General features: G+C 38.2%; 1 protein-coding gene across 2 annotated transcripts in view; it reads left to right on the plus strand.

Moving 5' to 3' along the window:
* KIF26B (kinesin family member 26B) overlaps positions 1–20,486 on the plus strand; it is a 202,497-nt gene that overhangs the window by 11,710 nt on the left and 170,301 nt on the right. Inside the window, exons 1-2 of one of the 2 annotated variants that reach the window (XM_082757484.1) lie at positions 9,669–9,757; positions 17,860–18,026. In XM_082757484.1, the coding sequence (XP_082613610.1) occupies positions 9,740–9,757; positions 17,860–18,026 (185 nt within the window). In that variant the 5' untranslated portion in view covers positions 9,669–9,739. Of the gene's footprint in view, positions 1–9,668; positions 9,758–17,859; positions 18,027–20,486 lie in introns of those variants that run through there. The other variant, XM_082757483.1, reaches the window with a different exon arrangement.

Consider the following 20,486-nt stretch of genomic DNA (forward strand, 5'->3'; position numbering starts at 1 on the left):
GTGTGCTCAAAAAGCTTTGTCTGTATTTGGATCAGCTTCTAGGAAATGCACCGTGAAGAGCCTTGCAATGTTAGGCAGGTTGAACTGATGCTTGTTTTGCAAGCGTGTGGAAGATTTCTTTTTTTTTGTTTGTTTGTTTGTTTTGTTTTGTTTTGTTTTGTTTTTGTTTTGTTTTTGTTTTTTTGTTTTGATGAAAACCAGACATATCATCATTTGTCCTGATCCAGCAAGTAGTGTAACCAGCTACTGTTCATGTGACTTATGAGAACAGCACAGGTAAGGGTTCTTGACCACCAGGACTTCTTGACGAATCATAAGAGTATCAGAGTGTCCTAAAGCTTTTTCTTTTTTCCTTTTAATTTATTTTTATTTTTTAAATGAGGGCTTTGGAGGAAAAAAAAATCAGTTCTTATATTACCAGCTTTGTGATTCTCTGCCCTATTCAGCCATCACAAAGGTGTTTATCTGTGTAATCCTGAATTCCTGGAAGTGCCATTTAGCCAAAATTTAGCAGTTGAAGCTGATTATCTCCTGTTGTCCTCTACTTCAGCCTCTGCAAAGATCTCTTTAAACATTACCAGAGATCATCTCATCAAGATTTATTCCTACTTACACAAACGGAGGTAAAATGTGGACACTTGATGATAGCAGCAAGAGCAGGATTCTTGGAAAGGAACTTGAGAGAGGGGTTATGCAGGTTATGAGATATTACAGGCTCAGTGATGTGGGTTTCTTTGTTTCCTCTTCCATTCACTGCTCAGTGATTTTAATCAGATATGAACATTTTCCTCCTCTTCCTGCCTCCTCAATCCTTTGCCTCTGAAACGGGAACAGTCGGCAGTGCAAGGAGGCTCTAGACATTTTGTGGTATCTATGATATTCATCTTTGATGAAGATAAATAGTGTAGCACCTTATTTCTCATATTTGCTCCCGTATAGGTGGCTTAAAGCATGGCAGTGGAGGCTTATTATGGCTTGGTTTCCATTTGTGTAAGAGAGGAGGAGGGTACCTATTAGTTGCTTAACAGGAATACTGTAAAATAACTGATTGCTCTTAGGTTCCCATTTTATCTGCTAGACATTTTTATATCATCTGTGAGGGGAAAAATTTTTTGTGTAATGCCTGTAAGCTATTGCTGCTAGTATTGTGCCTGATTTTATTGCATTTAAGTAGAAATGCCTCTTTGTAGTTTCTTGGAGAATCCACAGGTGGTACCATAGAAAGGCAGTCAATAGCCACAGCTCCACTAGAGCAAGGTTTGTGCTTATGTAGATAGAGAATTTGCTCCCTAGACATTTTAAATGTTGCACTGACTTGGAATGGGGGAAAAAATAAATTCTACTCAGGGAATACTAAAATAAATCTGACTGAAAGGTCTGGAGCAGTAATTGTATAACATTTTGCAGACTTGAAAGTCCATTCCTGTAAAAGGACTCAAAATACTTTGTACATCAAAACTAAACTTTGGCAATAGATTTGAATGAAACAAAGTTTATTATCCCATGCTTTATATGTTACAAATCCCATTTACAGGAAAGTGAAGGGTGTGCCTGAGATGAGTGCCATGAGTTTATGAAATGTTGAGAAAATAACCTTTTCTTCTGTTATTCATGCTCTGGACAATAAGGGTCACCTTGTGATTTTATTTGTGGAAGTTAAATTTGTGGCTTCCTGGGAGAATCAGTATCAGAGTGGATTATAAGCTGGAGAAATTCTAAGGGTTCACAACAACTTGGAAAATCTTCAGAAGCAGAGGAGACTGGCCAGAAGTTGGTTTCATGAAACTGATGTTGTTTTCTTTTAATCTTCAAATACAACTTGAGCTGGAATTTTTATCAACTGCACAGATTTTATGCACTTTAGCATTTAAAACTAGTTGCTACTGTGCTTTCTGGAAAAAAAAAAAAAAAAAAAAAAAGAAAAAAAGGATTGGAAACGAGCTTGTTTTAGAGGGGTTCACTTCAAAGTGTGCTGTTGGGAAGATCAAGGCTATGGAAGTTTTAAATTGACCTCTGAAGTTTTTAGGTTTTAGCATTATTGAAAATAATTCTTTCAACAAGCTTCTGAGTCCAGGATATATCTCCCCTGTTGTTTATTCAATTCCTGATAAAAGCAGTTGTTTACTCCTTAATTCCTAGTAAAAGTAGCTCCAGCAAGCTACAACCCTGTCACCCTCATACAACGTTCTGTTTGCTCCTAGGGAATGTTCCATAATGCTGTTCTGCTGAAAAGTCAAGCTGCTGAAAAGTCAAGCTTTGAAACTGTAGACTTTTTTTCATACACTTTCATAACCATCTGTTTCTTCAATAGGACCGGACACTGTGTGCATTTAAATCCATTGTCAGTAGGGGATGCTACGCAGGAATGTGTATTTCAACCTCCGGGTTGGTCAAAGGGCTGTGCTGCCCCCATTTTGTACAGCTTCTGTAGCTGTGACTGTTATGAGCAGAGCAACTCAGTGGTGGGAAGTATTGGAGAATTAGTCTACAACCTCCTGAATTTTTGGTTTTAGTGCATACGTATATTAATTGCACTCCTGATGTTTTGGGCATCCATGTTTTGGTTTCTTAATTTCTGTACACACATATTTTTGCTTGTACACACACAAATATATCTTTTTATTCCTCTTCATTTCCTCTTAGAAAGACTCCTTTCCTTCTTTTCCAAAGGAAAATGCTGAGAAACTTCAGGATAGGTTCTGATCTAAAATCAATGTGAAATCAAGTTTACTTCTCTGGTGACAGACCAGCAATCATAACTCTTGCTATTAGTAATCATATACCATTCTGCTGACATTAAAAAAATGAAGAATCAGCATTGATTTTTTTTAAAAGGAAATGTTTGGAAAGGAAATGAGTGGGGAGTGTTTCAGCCCATCCTAAGAATACTTCTTAAGTAGCAGTTCTAGAGAAATATTTCAGGAGGGTTTTTTTATTGTTATTAACCTGCATATAGAATGGTCCTGTGCTGTTTGGAGCTAGTTCATACCCATGGTGTATTCCCTTTGTCCTAGTGTAAATGACTTAGCAAATGTCTACAGTATACATTGCAAAGAGACAGGAGACTTTTTTTCTCATTCATATAGATTACATCACTGCACTCCCACTGACCTCTAGTCAGCAATCCTTCTTTTGGCATGTCACTGTGGAGCAGAAAATCAGTTCATGATGCTCTATTAAAATTTAATTAAAATAAAGACTTCCTTTCAAAAACTCGTTTAAAAGTAACTTCTGAAACTTCTATGTTACAAATTGAGTAAACAAGTTGAAGGGGAAAAATCCAAAACATTTCATGAGCAAATAAAAATTCTCTGTGGGGTGCTGAAAGCCAAAATGAAAATTGAAGATAAACATGAGAAATTTATTACAGTTCAGAATGGTTTGCTATATTTCAGATGATGAGCCTGTTTATTGTTGTTATATTTGGACTTCATTAGATGCATTTAATTAAATCTATTGTAAATCTGTTTTATTCCCAGTGGGCCAGTTAATGTAATCTTGGTGTTTGCCTATAAAAAATATCAACCAACAGTTCCTGCACTAATTTTAATCGCTATTTATTTTTAGATCAGAGTGGAGTGTGTTTTGTCAGTTTAGGTTATTGTGTAAACTCCTTGGGGCTGTGACTTTTTGTCTGTGTGCTATGTAGAAGAAAGGAGATATTAATTGCTACTGTGTAAAAAAAATAAAATAAAAATAGAGAAATAGCCTGTTGAAGCTTATTTAGGTTGACTTTTTTGAGGAAGAACTAAGTATAAGTCTTGACTGGGTACTTTCAGACAATTATTTTAAGCTGATATTCTCTTTTAATCTTCTGGACTTTTGTTATAAAGTTTTCCAAATGTCTGTTTTTTTTGTTTGTTTGTTTGTTTGTTTGTTTGTTTTTTGTTCTTGTCCTCTCCTGTCTCTTAGGCTGCCAACAGAAAAAGTGACCAGGGTGTGTAAAAGAGCAAGAATAAGCATTAGGAGATGTTAATGTTAAAGATTAGGAAATAATAGGCCTACCATGAGGCAGAAATTAAGAAGAATCACAATGGTCTTAGATATTTCACAAATTACGTGTCCATCTGAGATTAAGGTACTACAGAGATAGGTAATAATTTATAGCACGAACTGCAAGTACATGCTGTCTATGTGCTGTGAGCCACTTCTGCTGTGAAAATATACACAAGGAATGCATATGAATAGAACAGCAAATAACTAGCAGTATTTACTGTGAGCACTGTCTTCCAAAGTTAAATGCATTAGGTGGGAAAATGTGTAAGACTTTGTATATGACTGTCATTTGTCTTTTACAGCCCTTCTTCTATATAGGAAATGGTTGATACTGCATTGATCATTAGGGCTGCATAGAGTCTACTTCTAGGTTGATCTGGGTTCTGTTTTAAGAGAAAATAATTCTTTATGAATTCAGTGGTGATTATTTGCTCCTCCAAAGTTCTCATTATCGGTTATACTGTCTGAATTTGAAAGAATATTCTCTTTCAGAAATGTTCACCATTTATTAGTGCTTCAGGTTGTGAATGTTCAACTGTTTTCCTTCCTGCCTTTTCAGAAAGTGCTGCAGAGCAAAGCCAGACTCAAGCCAGTGCCCCTTTTCCCTCTATTATTCACTTTTCAGAACTGTTCAAATTGGAAAATGTCTGTAGTTTTTATCTTCAAATTGATCACTGATCTTTTAAATGCTATCTTAGGGAAGTAAAGGGGTTGTATTGCCTAAACAGAAGAAGCATCTTAAATTGGTGCTGCGGAGAAAATTTTGTTCTTCATCTGATGTTATTTAGCTGGTCAGGAGAGATGGGGAATGGTATTAATTAAACAGACTGCAAGTGAGTGTGTGCTAAATTCCAGCTGGGAATGGATAGTCAGCATGCTTGAAGTACTCAGTGTACAAGGGACCTAACGGGAAAAGTGGGAGTGTGACTTTCTTACTGTAAAGCTGTCATAGTGAAGATGGATTATGATGGTTCCTGCAGACCAAAATGCAAATTACTTGAACTGGGGAAAAGATCATTGCATGCATTTGAATTAAATGTTTGGCCAGCTTCAGCTAATGTGGTGTTCAGCTAGCTCCTGGAAAACCGCACTCTGCTTGGATTCTGTCAAGAAAAAGACCTGCAAATTGAAAATGGCCAACCGAAACAAATGTGCTTGAAAACACGATTGAAGTTGCATGCAATGACTGGATGCAAAATCACAATTAGCTTGGAAAACAGAAGCAAACTAGGAGTATACATAGAAAGCCGAGAATGTTTGGTGTTGCGTAGGAGATGCTCATTTCATTCAGTGGAGTATCATAGTACGTGCATAGCCTGAAGCTTGCAGGTTGACCTCTTTGCTGAGCCTCTGAAAGGGGCCAGAAGAGAGCTGCCCAGTCCCTAGTGGTTTGCAGCACACACCGACAGGGCTTAATTTGGTGTTCAGTTGAGGATGTGCTCCTTCTCTTCTTGCTTTCATTAGCTGAGATGGCAGTAAATCTAGAGCAAACAGAGGAGAATATAGCATAACTCAGCACCTAGTCAAGTCTATAGAATTCACTGCAGGAAGAGGCCTCCAAGTCAAACACAGTTGAACGATTTTTATGACTGCTAATAACAGCTGTAGCTATGCAAACCAAGGTAATAAGGCAATCAAACCTGTGCCTTAAGGCATTCACCTTCAGGGCCGGGAAGGAGCTCTTTCTGTCTGGCTAGTGGCTTTGTTTGAAGGCTCTTCTGGCACCTTTTGAATTCGTTTCATGTATTGCTGTTAAAACTGACGGTTGCTGCTGTCATAAAATAATTTTAAAACCCCAGCAGGACATTTTTATTGTTAACATGAAAGTAAGACAGGTGTGCAGGTATTGTGACAGAGATTAGAAAGACTAACCTTGTTAAATTTATAGACAGGTCACTCCCGCTGATGCATGGCTTTTTTTTTTTCTCTTTTAGCAACTGCGTAGTGACTCCTTTGGAAATGAGACAATTTCACGGCAGGTCCCATTAGCACTGATAACTGTGAAATTAGCTATTGCTACAGCTCTGCATTGGTACCATGAAAGAAGGAGCACCTGCAAGGGACTATTAATATTAAGGACAGAAAAGGGTGAGGCAGCTACACAAAGCCAAAGGGCAGTGCAATTCAGCATGACTTACACTGTGGGATGGTAGATTAGTGCGTGGTTTGTGTAATTGACCAAAAAGGGGGAGTTTTCAGCATGTAAGTTGAAGCTAAATGCTGTTTCCATGTGGGGAAAGAGGAACACTATTGTTATGCTTTTTGACTTGAGAGGTTGGCTGGGATCATGGTCTCACAAGGTATTTGCACTGAAAGGATACGCTGTTTGTTTCTGAAGATTGTATCAACATCTCTGCTTTGGGGAAGGAAATACGAACGTTTCCTAGGCAAGTGCAAGGCTTAGCTCTGAGCCTTTCCCAGCTGGAATTCAGCCCCCCCAAAAGTGCCTCTCTCGCAGCACCACACTGTTGGTGCTTCTCTCATTTCCACTTCAGCACATCTTCCATGGATTTTTGAACTAAGTAATGGCCAATTCTCGGTGTTCACATTTTGCACCACAGACCCCTTCTGAATATAGGGTGTACCTTTTGAGCAGCTCTGTATTCAGCTTTGCATAATGCATTTTATTTTAGCTATCTAAGGCTACATCAGAATGTAACAATTTATTTTGAATGAAAACTGGATGTCACAGCATCAACTTCAATACAGTTTCATCCAGATGCCACCATAATATTATTCTAATCTCCTCTTAGGGCTGTGACGCGTGATCAGCTTGATAAGTTCTCAGCAAGTTTACTAATATCTGGTAAATGTGAATGCATGGTCTTGGCTTACAGCAAATTCGAGATGATTTGAATTTGTCTCTTTCACTTAGGTCTATAAAAAGAGACTAAGATAAATCACATTACCTTGCACTTGCAACAGGCTAAGAGTGTACATGTGGACAGCTGTTATGATGAAGTACAAAAACTTCTGTGCCTGAGTCATCATAATCTTTTAACACAATGTCAGGAATTCGGAAAGCAAACTGGCTCCTTAGGCAGCATTACAAATGATGCGTTGAATGGGTCACCTGAACTGGCGCAACTTCAGTGACATTAATTCATTGTGAGCACTTAAATGGTTATAGCAGCATTTTAAGAACTAAATTTTGTGCAGAAGACTGGATATTTTCATTTCTGAATACTTCACATGGAATTGAGCCCAAACAAAGAAAGCAGAAAAAATGCTTTCTTCAGAAAGGAGGCAAATTTCTCTTTTTAAGAGGAGAGATCTTATTTCAGTACAGGTAATACACTGGAAGATATGCTGCAGTATCTGTTAAGCTAAACTGAAATGCTGAGAAGGGACATGTCAACATAATGATCAGACAGCAAGATTTCAACACAGTATTTCTTTCTATAAAGCTTTTTTTTTTTTTTTTTTTTTTTTTTTCTGCCTGAAGATTTCAGTGGAGCTTTCAGAATACCTGAGAGCACTTGGAGCCTTAGACCTGTCCTGAAAGACATCAATGTAACAAAGCATTCAAATATTCATTTCAAGTTTTATTTCACTAATGGATGAATCATGATATACAAGATTCTCCTTAGAGTCCTTTCAGATGATGAGTGGTTAATATTTCATAGCAGAAGGAAAAGAGAAAGCTTCATGAACAGTTTTAATAATTGTTAAAGTGTCAGAGGTTAACTTTTATTTAATCAGTTTTTAAAAATGTACTTCTATGTAAAGATGATTTAAGAAAGCGTATGGAAAAAGATACGACAGAATAAATCTTCAAACTTAGAATATTTGATGAGTTGAGGAGGATTTCCTGTTCTCTCTCAACTTAAGCTTCCTAGACTTCTGTATTGCTTGGTCCAATTGCTTGCTGGCTTTTAAATGATTTGACTCTTGGCTGCAAACAGCCCTTAAGCAGTCAGAAACTTGCTTCATTCACTATCTTGGGCTGAAGTTTATACAAACTCCTGGGTCCCCAAAGAACCACTCAAAAAAACCCAGAAAATCAGATCATGTGTCTGAGAGCATTTGTCCAGTCAAGTCTTCTAGTTCCTTCCTTTGTAAGGTACTTTATGGATAGTTGTATTAGCTAACACATGGATGATCTCTACCACTGTGGTATCTGCCAGTACTGCTATAGTTGTATCTTAGGCTGCAGTTTACAGACGTCAGCTTTTCTATAATTTCTTTGTAATGGGGAAGCTGGTGGAAAGGTACCAAGCTCTGAACAGACTCAAGACATTTGCTGGATTTCTGACGGTCAAACCCATGCAACCTTCCAAGAGCAGCTGGGTAAGAGGCATGTCAGACATGTACTGGTCTTATCTCCCCAGAAGGTGAGATCTTGGGGTGATTGTGTGTGTTGCCAAATTTGTGTTATGACGCATTTTTATGCAGTATTCAATATAGGAATCTCTACGCCTGACATTTTTTTCGTCCTGAAAATGAAGTAGTTTTTTCCCCACATTTTAATGGTAGAACTTGATCATATGTCTTTTAAATAAAGACTAATGATCTAGTTCACACACTATGTGTGGAAAAAGTAATGGTGTTTTTTATTGCTTACTCTCTTGCTAGCTAGAGAAAGAAGTTGCTTTCTGGGTCAATAATGCCATTTAAGATAAGCCCTCATGCTGACACACTCTGGTAGCTTCTAGAGTTGCTCTTGTCAACTGACAGTGAAAGGTCAATGGCTTACAGATTGCTGTTTGTGATAGGGAAGCAGCCACAGCACGATTTGAACTTCTTATAATGCCTTGACATTGCTGGCAGGATAGTAGCTGATCGGAAAAATGAAAGTTTGTATTCATAACAAATGTATTGCTCCTGCACACAGTGAGCTTGAAAGACTTCTGCCTCAGCTTCAAGAGCACCCTCACGTCGTTTGGATGCTGCTCCGTGTGCACAGACAGACAGAAGTCAGGTGTGACTGCCTTTCATGGTCCACATACACTCTTCTGCCCTTCTTATTTTAGCACAATTAGCCTGACCACTGAAGTCTTAAAAGGTAGTTGATGCAGCAAGGGTTTACAGTGTGATCACTGAATCTGGATGTGTACACTCAATTTTAAGTGAGCCACGCAAAAGAAAGTCCTTTTCTCTTTTAAGAGACTTCCTTTTGTAATAGGGTAAAAATCTGATAGGAAATAGAAGTGATAGTAAAAAAAAAAAAAAAAAAATCCAATTAATTTCCAGCTGCACAGCTTTATGGTGCAGCAGGAGGATACATAGGTAATTAAGAGAACCAACAACTTTAATGAAGTAGACTTAAAATAAAATAAATTCCGAAAGGTGGGGGCAGCCTCAGCTTTCCCACAGATTGTCACATTATTATTGTCTCCTTGATGAGAATGAAAGCAGGTTTATTGTGTAACTGTACAGTATCATATTTATTATTTTATTTTATTGTATTTCACTGCTGAAATGCCTGGGGACCCAAAATTGAGGCTAGAACCTCTTTGCTAGCTGCTGCTCCTATGTTTCATTTGCAGGGTAAGTGTGGGAATATACCAGCTGGGAAACCTGCACTGCTGTTCTGCCCACAGAGACTTGGCTGGTGGAGCTTCAGGAATGAGAGGGGTGTGTGGGTCTTGCTGAAGGTGTTTACTGCTTTCCTCATAAGGGACAGCTCGCAGCGCTGCTGGGGTCTGTCCACGGGGTGTCTGCTTCTCTGGGGCATGGAGTCTGCTCCCTGGGGCAGCTCTCCTGCTTGTGGCTTCCTTGGGGAGGACCAGGAGAGGCTGGTATGATCCTGAGTGGAAAGGTGAGTTATGAAAGCTGTTGTGTTTCTGTTACGAGGTAGAGACCTTACTGTTCAGAAAATAGACTGATAACGAAGTAGTAGCCGATAAATAAAATTAGCAGGTCAGGTGACTCGGGTAAAGGAGCACTGCAGCCTGGAATCTGCAACTTCTATACCAAGATATGTTTGCTGTAGGTAGGCATTTGCTGTCTTGAACACTTCAGATCATGTAATTTCCCCTCCTTTAATATTCTTTTCCTTTTTGTTTGTATGGTTGCTCCATAAATACATCAGTACCAAAGGACAGAGGTAGAAGCAAGCTTGGCCAATATTCTTTCAGACCCAATATACTGATTCCTTCCGATGTAAATCGAGTACTAATTATTCCTCACATGGATTACTTAGTTTAGGGGGGTATTGGCAAACAGAGAAAAGTGAATTCATTGCTAAGCAGGATCCAGCAACCGATATCCCTCATGCCTCGGTGGTGGAGGTTGCCTGGGAATGTGCATCAACTTACATTTACCAAGGTATGGTCTGTATGAGAATTTACTGATTGAGCCAATGAACCATTGTCACAGGCTTAATAGAGCAGATTTCCTGTTTTATAATAAAGCTTTCATTGTTGCCAGAAAAAAAAAAAAAGGCAGTTCTTACTAGGTATTGTTTTGAAAAATTTGAGCGATCAAGAAGTAACTTACAGGTTTTCAGGCAGTACTTTTTGATTTTTTTATATTGTTTTGCTTCACTTTGCTTTTCAGTTCAAAAGCTAGGGCAAGAATGTGCACTGAGTGAGTGGGTGAAAGTAAGGGAGAATACTGGATAGCTGAGCAAATGCTATCATTTTTTACTATGGAAAAGTAGAGCATAAAAAAATCAAAAATACTGTTTCATAAGACAGAACTCTTGAGGAATCGGAGGTAAATGTCTTACAGCAGAGATAAATCCAACATTAGTTGGATATCTGATCAGCTGATGGATCAGCTTCTAAGTAGCTGATCTTAAGACATTCAGTGATTTGCTGTAAAATATTTCATTTAATAGTAATGGGCTCTTGGGTGTGAGAATTAACTGTAGCATGGCAATTTCGATGGGAGGATGTGCACGTGTCTGCACAAATTGGGATTTTGTCTTTGCTGAGGAGTGCTAGACCTGTGTTAAATAGCTACCTTGTTTATAGAGGGACATGGGATGTGGCTGCAACAGTCAAAGGTCATCTCTCTTTTGGACAGCAGGAAGCTAGAGACTGCAATTAAGCACTAGGTGCTGTCATGGTAACTAAGTAATGTTTAAGTAAAAATAGTTTATGCTAAATACAGTCTGACTATTCTTTGTTGGAAGTAAAGCATAATTAGCATTCTTGCCATCCCAGTGATTCCCCCTTTGACAAACCTTGCTCTTTCTACGGATGCATTGTTTTATGTTTCAATGCAAAGTCAGTACCACTACAGTAGCCTCTTCTGCTAAATCAATATTTCAGATTTTGTGTGGAAACTTGAATAAAGCAGGAGGAAAGCATGCCTGAGGACCCTCCCTTTGAGTTTCGTTTTTTGCGATGAACAGTTGCCTTTAGCAGCAGTATTTGGATTGTTTACATCACAGACTCTAAGACAGAGCCTGAATGCAGCAGTTGTGCATGTCCTTTTTCAGTCTTTTCCTCATGGGACACATTCTTTTGATAGGAAAGGACTATCAAGAACTGCTCACTCGGTCTCTGCATCAGCAGTTAGTGATCTCAAGTTATAGCAGCTTAGTGTTCTGCTGTGAGAGAAAAAGGTCATAATCAAATGGCAAGATGCTATGAGTGCCCTTAGCTACAGGAGCTGGTTACCATTCAAAAATGATTTCTTCTACAGGTGGGTTTTGTGCTGAATATTTCCTGAAATATCACCATTGCTGTAATGAGTGATTTGTGGCAGACGCAGTGTGTGTCCTTCATTCTCCATGGCATGTTTAAGATGACTGCCTTCGCAAATCCCTACCACTTTCAAGTTGCTCTGATTCAATGGTGTATTGTTCCTTTTTGCCCTGCAAAGGATGTGTTACAATTAATTTGTGAGTTGTGTAGGCAGCAAAAGATTCCTCGGTCTCTCTACCCCTCCGCTCTCAAAGGCCCCCTTTAGTTTCAGTAAACACTTGACCCAATTTACCTCAATGTATTTGAATCTGTTTAACAGTGATAGTTGAAACTGACTCTGAAGTATTTCCCTTTTCTATTTTCACATGATAATTTATCCCAGCAAACAATTAAATTACAAAAATTAAGTATATTAAACATCAAATTACCCACATTTCTCTCTTTTTTTTTTTTTTTTTTTTTTTTTTTTTTTTGTGGTGCTGAGCACAGTGGATCCTAGCTGTTACCTTGTCCTTTGAATATTACCGTAGATGATTTCTTTCTGTGCTTTTTTTTTATTAATGTGCAGAACATAATGCAGACCTTGCATGTTCAGCAAAGGGGATGAAGTCAGTGTTTTCAGAGGGGCTCAAATAAAGGAGCCAAATTGTAGGAAGAGGACCTACTGCTTATCGATACGTCTCTTGTTGAGAGAAGCTCTTCTGCATGTACTTGATTTTGCTTGAATAAGCAAATGATTTACTGTGAGATGCCTCTCTCATCGCCAGTTTCATCACTCCCAGAGAGCAGAAAATGGGCCCTTTGAGCCAAACAGGAAGAATAACTTTATCTTGTTATGACTGAGAGTAAACTCCGATGAGCCAAAAGGAGTTGGACAGAAGGTAAAAGATGAACATTTTAGAAGAGCCAGAACAGAACACCTGATTGTGCGCAATGGAAAACTTGAAATTAAGCTGCTAAACATGTAGTCTAAGCAGATACATAAGAATTTATGACGTTTTTGGTGTGTGAAAGCTTTGGGAGAGGAATCCTTTAGAGCTTCCATCATGAACTCATCTTTGAGAGGGGAATCTTTCACAAGAACATGTTTTTTGGTAAATGTAGACATTTGCTGTCTAAAATATGTAAGGAAGTTATTTCTTCAGTATTTATTGGGCGGAAAATTCAGTGCTGCTCTGAATCAAGAGTGGATTGCCAAAGAAGTCATTTATGAGTCTGCACGTATATGAAAGAGAGCTTTCTACTATCAGTTTCTTCTTGCTAGTGAGCTTCTCTCTTCAGGTTAGGATCTTTGGACACTGAAGATTGCTTTATAGTGACTTTGGACACAGATTTTTATCTTGAATTTGGCTCCAGACATGGATACATTTCATACATTTCTGTGCATCTAGTTCATTCATCAGTCATTGAAGTTTACTAGATTTCTGGGTGCATCATGTCCTCCAGAGCAAAGAATGTTTCACATCTTTCACAAATGTTAAATTCCATTTCTACAGTACTTCCAGTTGGACTCCTCAGTTAGGAGCTTTAGAAACACGAATGAGCTTGGCTGTAAAATGCCCTTACATAAATATAATTAACCTCATATTGCAGATGGCAAGTCTTATTCACAGAGCGACACTTTAATTGGAACAGGAAGAGAATCTAGGCTGGTTGACACCTGTGGTTTAAGTGCAGAGCAATCTTTTTCCTATGAAGTAGAGAATTTAAATCATGACTTACCTCTAGCTCTTGCTGTATACTGTCAGAAAGCAGTGAAAGAAGAGGTTAATGGGTGCCTCGCTTTTATGAGACAGGAAAAAAATGGGGCCTGGGGAGGGACATCTGTCTTGTTCCATATGCACTTAAAAGGTTTTTATTGAGGCATGAAAGGTTGTGTTGTTCCATGCTTTGTCTTTTTGTTGCTTATCCATGCACTGATGTGCTGCCAACAATTCAATAAAGGAATTTCTCAAAATATATCCTATTAACCTATCTTAAACCTCATGTATATGGTATGTGGGTACTAACAGAAGAGAAGGGAAAGAGAGTGGAGAATCTGGGCTTCTTTTCCCCATTAATTCCAGAAACTGTATCTAGTGAGAGAGCAGTGACACTGAAGAGGCAAATTTATGTGAAGTGTACTTGCCAAGCAAACATAATTTACCTTATTCTGTTGTGTCCATCTCCTTTCTGCAAAAGCTTAAGTTCAAACCGTGATTTTCAACTGTGTCTTTTGAACTAGGATGGGGAAAAAGATTTTTTTTTTAAGATTTTCTAAATTTTTAATTTATTTCATTTTACTCATGTTTGTATCTATGTGAAATTTAGTGAGGAATGTAAGAGTAGAAGGGATTATTTGGTTCTGTGACTGGAGGACAAGACAAATGGGATGGTACGATACCTCCAAAGCCCACCCTTCAGTTTGGTATAAGAGTGTAAATTATTTCTATGCTCTCTGGCCTATGAAGCAAAAGAAAGAAATACAGTAGAACTAGTTACAGTTTCAGAACACTTGTATATGAATTTTCTGGGCTTATTTCTGTCTACTGCTTTATGCATATGTATTGAACTCTGAGAATAAATGAGGATTTATTAATCAAATATTGTAGGCATGTATGCCGGTGCCAGGTGAGGTGCTTAGCCTGTGAATTGACCCAGGTGTTGAAATTTCTGCAGCATAAGCTGAACTGGACATAAAAAAAAAAAAAAAAAAAAAAGGCTCCCAGCCTGGCCTAGGATTTGGAAGATTTGGAATAGCACTTTGCCCTTCATCTCCTCTGGCTGGGTGTCCAAAGGGACAATTCCATAATTAATTGTCATGTTCTAGTTTGTTCTCCAGTTCTTGCCTTGATGTAAGGAAAAGATAGCAACATAGTGACTTGTGAAGCTCCTTCAAGCAAAACCTGATGTTCTGTTTGAGGCTGGGTGTTGTTGTATCACAAGGTACTTCTGTGTGTTTTGACCTCTGTAGCATGAAGTAGTGATGACAACTTCCTGGATGAGGAACAGTAGAACCTTTGAAATTCCGAGTAATATTTCAAGTTTCATTGCTTCTGGAGACATTTCACTGTTGAAAAACCCCCAGTTTGGCAGACAAAGGAGGCAAGTGCTAAAACTGGAAACCATTCCTAGTTTGGGAGATTCCAGACTGTGATTTAAGCCAGTTCTTATTTTGTCTTAATTTGTCTATACCTTGTGCTAAGCAAAATAACATGTCTTCCCATTTCGGTATCCTTGCAATACGCTGTCAGCTAACAAGTGTTCCTGCTGAGGCAAACAGCAAATTAACAGAGCAGAAGGACAGACAGTATATACATTTGGGAGTTTAATTCTGAGAGAGCTTATGCTGAGAAATGGATTTTTGCCCAGGAAGCATGCCAGCACGAGTAAGGAAACCAAGCAGTGATGCTGGACCCTCAGGAGCAAAAGGGTATGTAACAAGCCCAGTGCGCCCTGTTATGAGTGGCCATCCAGGGCAGCTCTGGGAGGGCTCTCTGACATGGCTGTTTACACTGGAATGCAGCTTTTCACAGATAATGCATCATTATCAATGTCAATCGTCGCTTCCTGCTTTCTGCAACAAAGAGAGCTTATGTTATTGAGCAGGAAGAAGTGCTGCAAGGAACTGCTGCTGCCTTTTCAACAGGCTCTGGTGGTCAGTGCCATGCAGATGTTTCACAGCTTGAAGTTTGAGCAACTTTACCATCCTTGTAGTATTTGCATTGTGTTAGTATGGCATGATAACAATAGCAGTACTACTGAAAAACCATAGAAGCAACCTCATTCTGCTTTTGTCCAGAAGTGTATGCTTTTCCTAAAATGAGAATAACTCACATGTTTTCTTTCTTTGTCCTGTGGATAGTATGGTGCTCCACAAATACAGAATATGTAAATATGTTTGATTATTTCCAGCTTCTTACTCAGTTCCTCTACATTTTTAATATAAATTCTTGTACTCAGGTCATACTTTCTTAAGATCTTCATCCCCATTTGTTAAAAGGCATTAGTGTTCCTTTTCTTGGCTAATACCTATTTCTGTTTGAATGCGTATGTGAGGAGGAGTAGTCTATATTTGTATCTTTTTAAAAGAATCTCATGTCTCCTTGGTAAGAGAGTATTTGATTTTGTGCTAAATATTCAGAAGTTCATGAACCAAGCATCTCATCGGCTTTTGAGGAAGCCTGAGTGTAATACCTTTCAGGAAATGTGCACAATCTGTGTGGTACTCTTTATTTCTTCTGTCTCATTCTTGTTAATAGCATTTGTCAATATGAGTATGGATCACATAAAATTCTCCATAATTGGAGGAACCATTTAGTTACACCTTTTATGTCCGTAGCATGATGCTGCAGTGTATGTGGAAATTCATATTTGGAGCAGCAAATCTTTATTTGGCAGTTAGATGGGGAAGTTATGATTGCAATTGAGACTGCAGTTGAGATCAGTCAACTCATTGGCTTAACTGCTCTTAGGTTCCCACGGAACTGAGCTTCACTTCCCACTTCCCTGTCAGCACTGACAACTGAATAATGATCACAGAATCACAGAATGGGATGGGTTGGAAGAGACCTTTAAAGATCATCTAGTTCCAACACCTCTGCAGTGGTCCATCCCTGACTTCACCGATATGAAGTGGATGGGCTAAGACAGAATCAAGTTCATGTGTGTATTCTCCTCTGAAGGAAGAGCTTTTAAAATCTGACTGCTTAGCAGTGGTCATTGTGGCAGATGATGAAATTGGTTTCAAGGTAATTTGAGGTGATAAGGCAGAATCTTGTGCCAGTTCATTCATCGCAAATGTAAAGATCAGAGTTAACAAAAATTATGGAAAACTTCAGGAAATTATTGGTTAGTGAATTCAAGTGTACTGGATGCCCCAAGTGGACATGTGTAGGATAACAGCACATTGAAGAGCAACTGTCTGGTTGCCTGCATGCTGGAAACACAGGGAGGTACTGGCAGCTAGCCTAAATTCCTGAGTTTTAACACTAAGTAGTATGAGATGATTTAAGTCCAGGATTTCAGCCTTCTGAGACCACTGCTCATTCATTGTAGCAAATCGCTAAATCAGAAAGGCTCAGTGTGCAAGTGACATGATTGGGGTGCTCTCAGCAACTTTAGTGGTTCCTCATCTAATACAGTGGCTTAATTTAGTGCTCCTGTAAGTATTACAGTTAATTGCCCTCAGAATAAGTACAATAGGGATAAACTCTTAGACTGTCTTCGTAGATGTAGCAGAACAGGTAACACATTTCTATATAAGAAGCAGAGGTTGGTTGGTGGTTGGTCAATGTCTATGGAATAATCTTCTGCAGAATGAAAGGATGTTAACCATATTGCATGTTGTTTCCCTGTCTAAATGCAAATCACAATTCTTCAACTTTGCATTTAATGACCAAAATGTCTAACAGCTGAAATAAAGCAAACCTAACTAGAAAGAGAGTTAACTACAGGATGATCTCAAGTACTTTTCTTGATGTACCTCACAAAGATATCCTTTTGCTGTTGTGGTGGTATCACCACCTTACTGTGATGATCAGGAAAGGAATGAGAACTGAAATAGAACACATGAGTTTAGCAAACTTTTTGCAGGGGGAAGGAAGCTATGCTTTGGAAGATTGCTAGCATTATCTGTTTTTCCCAAAGAAGGACTGAGATGGGGCTTCCTAACAAAGAAAACACTAAATGGGCCATCATAAGAATGAAATCATGGAGTGTTTAAAACCTTTTAAGAAAGCTAATGAAAGTGAGTGGTAATGATCCCAATTTTCCAGAGAGATGACAAATAGTCTAGGATCCCAAGGGACTCCTTGCTATGCTTTTGTGTTGGCATTTCAGAAGAAAGGTCAACAAGACTATTTAATACACTAGTGCTGTGTGTTATTTTACAAAGGTAAACTTTTTTTTTTTTTTCCTGAAGTAAAATGTAAGTATCTTACATGTTTCTAAACTGCCTCTTTTGTACCGTAAGAGGAAATCCAGTAAGGATTTTGGTTTACCCTTTCTTTTCCGTATGGATGGAAAGCCATTGACATTATTGACATTTCTAATGAGGGGATGAATTTACCCCATTAGTTTTAATGCAAACAAGGTTAGGTCTGAGCCAAAGTACTGTAGATTAGCATGACAGAAGCAATGAGCATGTTCATAGACCAGCAAAGATGTAGTGAATGAAATGCCTCTCTTACTCCATCTGCAACCCAGAGGCACTTCTGGATGAGGAGGGGTCAGCAAGTGAGTTTTAAGCTGATGACTCTCACTGCTTTCTTTTTTTTGTCTTCAGATATCTCAGCTTATGACAGAGACTAGTCGAGAGGGCCTGACTGAAGCAGCACTGAACCGCTACAATGCAGATAAACCCTCCTTGTACAGCTTCCCTGCCTCCCAGAGCACGTATGTTGCTACTGATGTATCCACAGGCACTTCGGTGGCAGCATCATTTTTTGCCAGGTAAGAAAGACTTCTCAGATTTTACTTCTCTGGAAACAATTTCTTTCATAGGAATTTCTTTCATTTTGTAGTGAAGACATGGGGCTGACTGAGTAATGTGCACATGACGAGAGATGCTATAGATAAAGCTCATCAGAAGCCTACTGAATTACCATGAAAATGTTGTTTGATGCACCTGTATACATTTGTCTCTAAGATGGGGACGATACTTCTACTCCGTAAAATAACACTTAAATTCTTGATTTGGGATAAAATATGATTGTAATTGCAGAATAATACCTGATCTCGTGTGATTTTTATAGAGGATACCCTGAGTGACAAGAGCCCATCCAAGTAATTTTTTTGAGATAGGCAATCAGTTAGTAATACAACTGGAGTTGGACAGTTGTCTTTGCAGGCAACCTTCAGGTTTGGAGAATTTTACTTCTATCTAGGCAAATTGTTAAGATTTATATCTCCAGACTGAATATTTTAGGTTTCTGATTTCAGTTTCTGTCCCCGTCATGCTGTTGAATTGACCTGATGGTCTAAACTCATCCTCAGAACACCCTTTCTGTTGATCACTGAGCCAGTGTTTCCAACAAAGTTTTCAAAAATCTGATGAAATTTTCATTTAAAATCTTATGGTTATCTCTATTAATTTGTTAGTAAAAATGGTTTGTTACGTGGGCATACTAGCTGATAAGTGAAATATTTACTATTGACAATGGAAACATTTTTCTGTGCAGAAATATGCTCTCTACAGAACAATTTTTTTAGCCTGCTTGAATTCTGGTGTAACTGAAGAAGTTGAAATAATCTTTGTCTTTTAATGCTCTTCAGTAATTAGAAGATTAACTTGGAAAGAGTTGTGGAAGCAATGAAACAACAAGAGAATAAGCTATTTTCACATCACTTCCAATCCAATCTAGTGAGATATCTGAAACATTGAGTGAACTTTTGAGTAAATGCCTCAGGCATACTCAGATTAGCTTCTTACCCTTTAGTGAGCCAACTATTAGTAATTCCACATGATTCTATTTCATTATAAAGGAAAATGGAAAACTTATAAAGTTGCTGAACTTTGAAGACTGTAAATCTGGAATGAAGATTTTCCTATTTTTCCTCACATGAGGACTGCATATGTTCAAGCAGTGTCACACAATAAATGAATCATGTAAGAGGATTAAAAGCGGTATTTTAGAGGAGCCAGTGAACACTGTTTCGGACATCTCTGCCTTTTTTCTTTACAGATGTGATGCTGCAATAGGAAATGTGAATGAGGACAGTGGTCTTGATTTGCTGCCCTTTTCTGTTAAACTGCAGGCAGTTTAAATTAAAATTGCTGAATGTACTCTGATGGTAATATCTAACTGGAGTGCAGATTGGGATTAGCACATATTTAACATGATTTGATTTATGAAGATGGCTTAACTCATTTGCTCTTCATTGTTGCACTTTTATGCTGGTAGAATTAATTTTCTCTTAATATACACTGCTGAAGTGCAGGAAACTAATTAAGTTTACTCAAAATCCCAAGATTAAGTCCCAGCATTTTAAGTAATACTCTTAGTTTCTAGTTGATGGTGTCAGTGCTTGGATGTCCTTGGCCCAGCAGAGAGACCTCGTGTTTAGGCTGTTTATTTTTAAACTGTATTTAGCAAAATGAAAGTGACTAGTTTAGTTTGGAATATTACGCTAGATTAATGTCTCTTGGGTAAGTCAGTTTAGTTTTAGACTTCAAACTGTATCATCTGCTGATAGTTCAAGCAGAAAATCAAATTCAATCATTTGATGCTTGACATTTTAACAAGAAAGTCCACAATTTGCTTTGAAAATGTGGACCTTCTGTTAATTTTTGTTTTGCATCTTATGTATCTTTTTGCATGTTTTTTGAAGTTGGGATATGAAGTAAGAATCTGCATGTTGTATGTGTTTAAAAACTAGAAGGCAGTCGTTGTTAAACTTCTAAGTTATTTTGTTTATTTTTGAGTATAAATGTATGCCTGTTTTTTTTTTTGAACATGTGTGTGATGTCATGATTAGATGGATGATCAGTAAGAAATTATTATGCAGGGAAATTTGCTAATATGAAGCTGAGGTTGGAAGTAGAGGAATGGAAAATATTCTTTAGAAATTTGAATCATGTAGCACAGTATTTCACTATGTTCCCTAACAAGCAAAGTGATCTTCAGATGAGCCTCAGATGTAAAAGTCATCCATCATCATGAAAAAAATATAAATAACTAAGATGCTATAGTATGAAGGAAATGTCAAGGCATCCATGGGAACTTTTGGTTTTAATTACTTCAGAAGCATCAGGAGTGGAACAGACTAAGAACTAGGAGCTTATAATTTTTTTGTTCTCAGGCACTGCTGGTCCAATAGTGATACTCACTGACTGGCCTACAGCTGGCAATGAGCCATGGAGAAGTTTCTGAAGGCCACAGCGACTCTCAATCTTTTGAAAAGCCAGCAGAT

The sequence above is a fragment of the Aythya marila genome, assembly GCF_965140915.1.
Source record: "Aythya marila genome assembly, chromosome: 3".
NCBI classification, from domain to species: Eukaryota; Metazoa; Chordata; class Aves; order Anseriformes; family Anatidae; genus Aythya; species Aythya marila.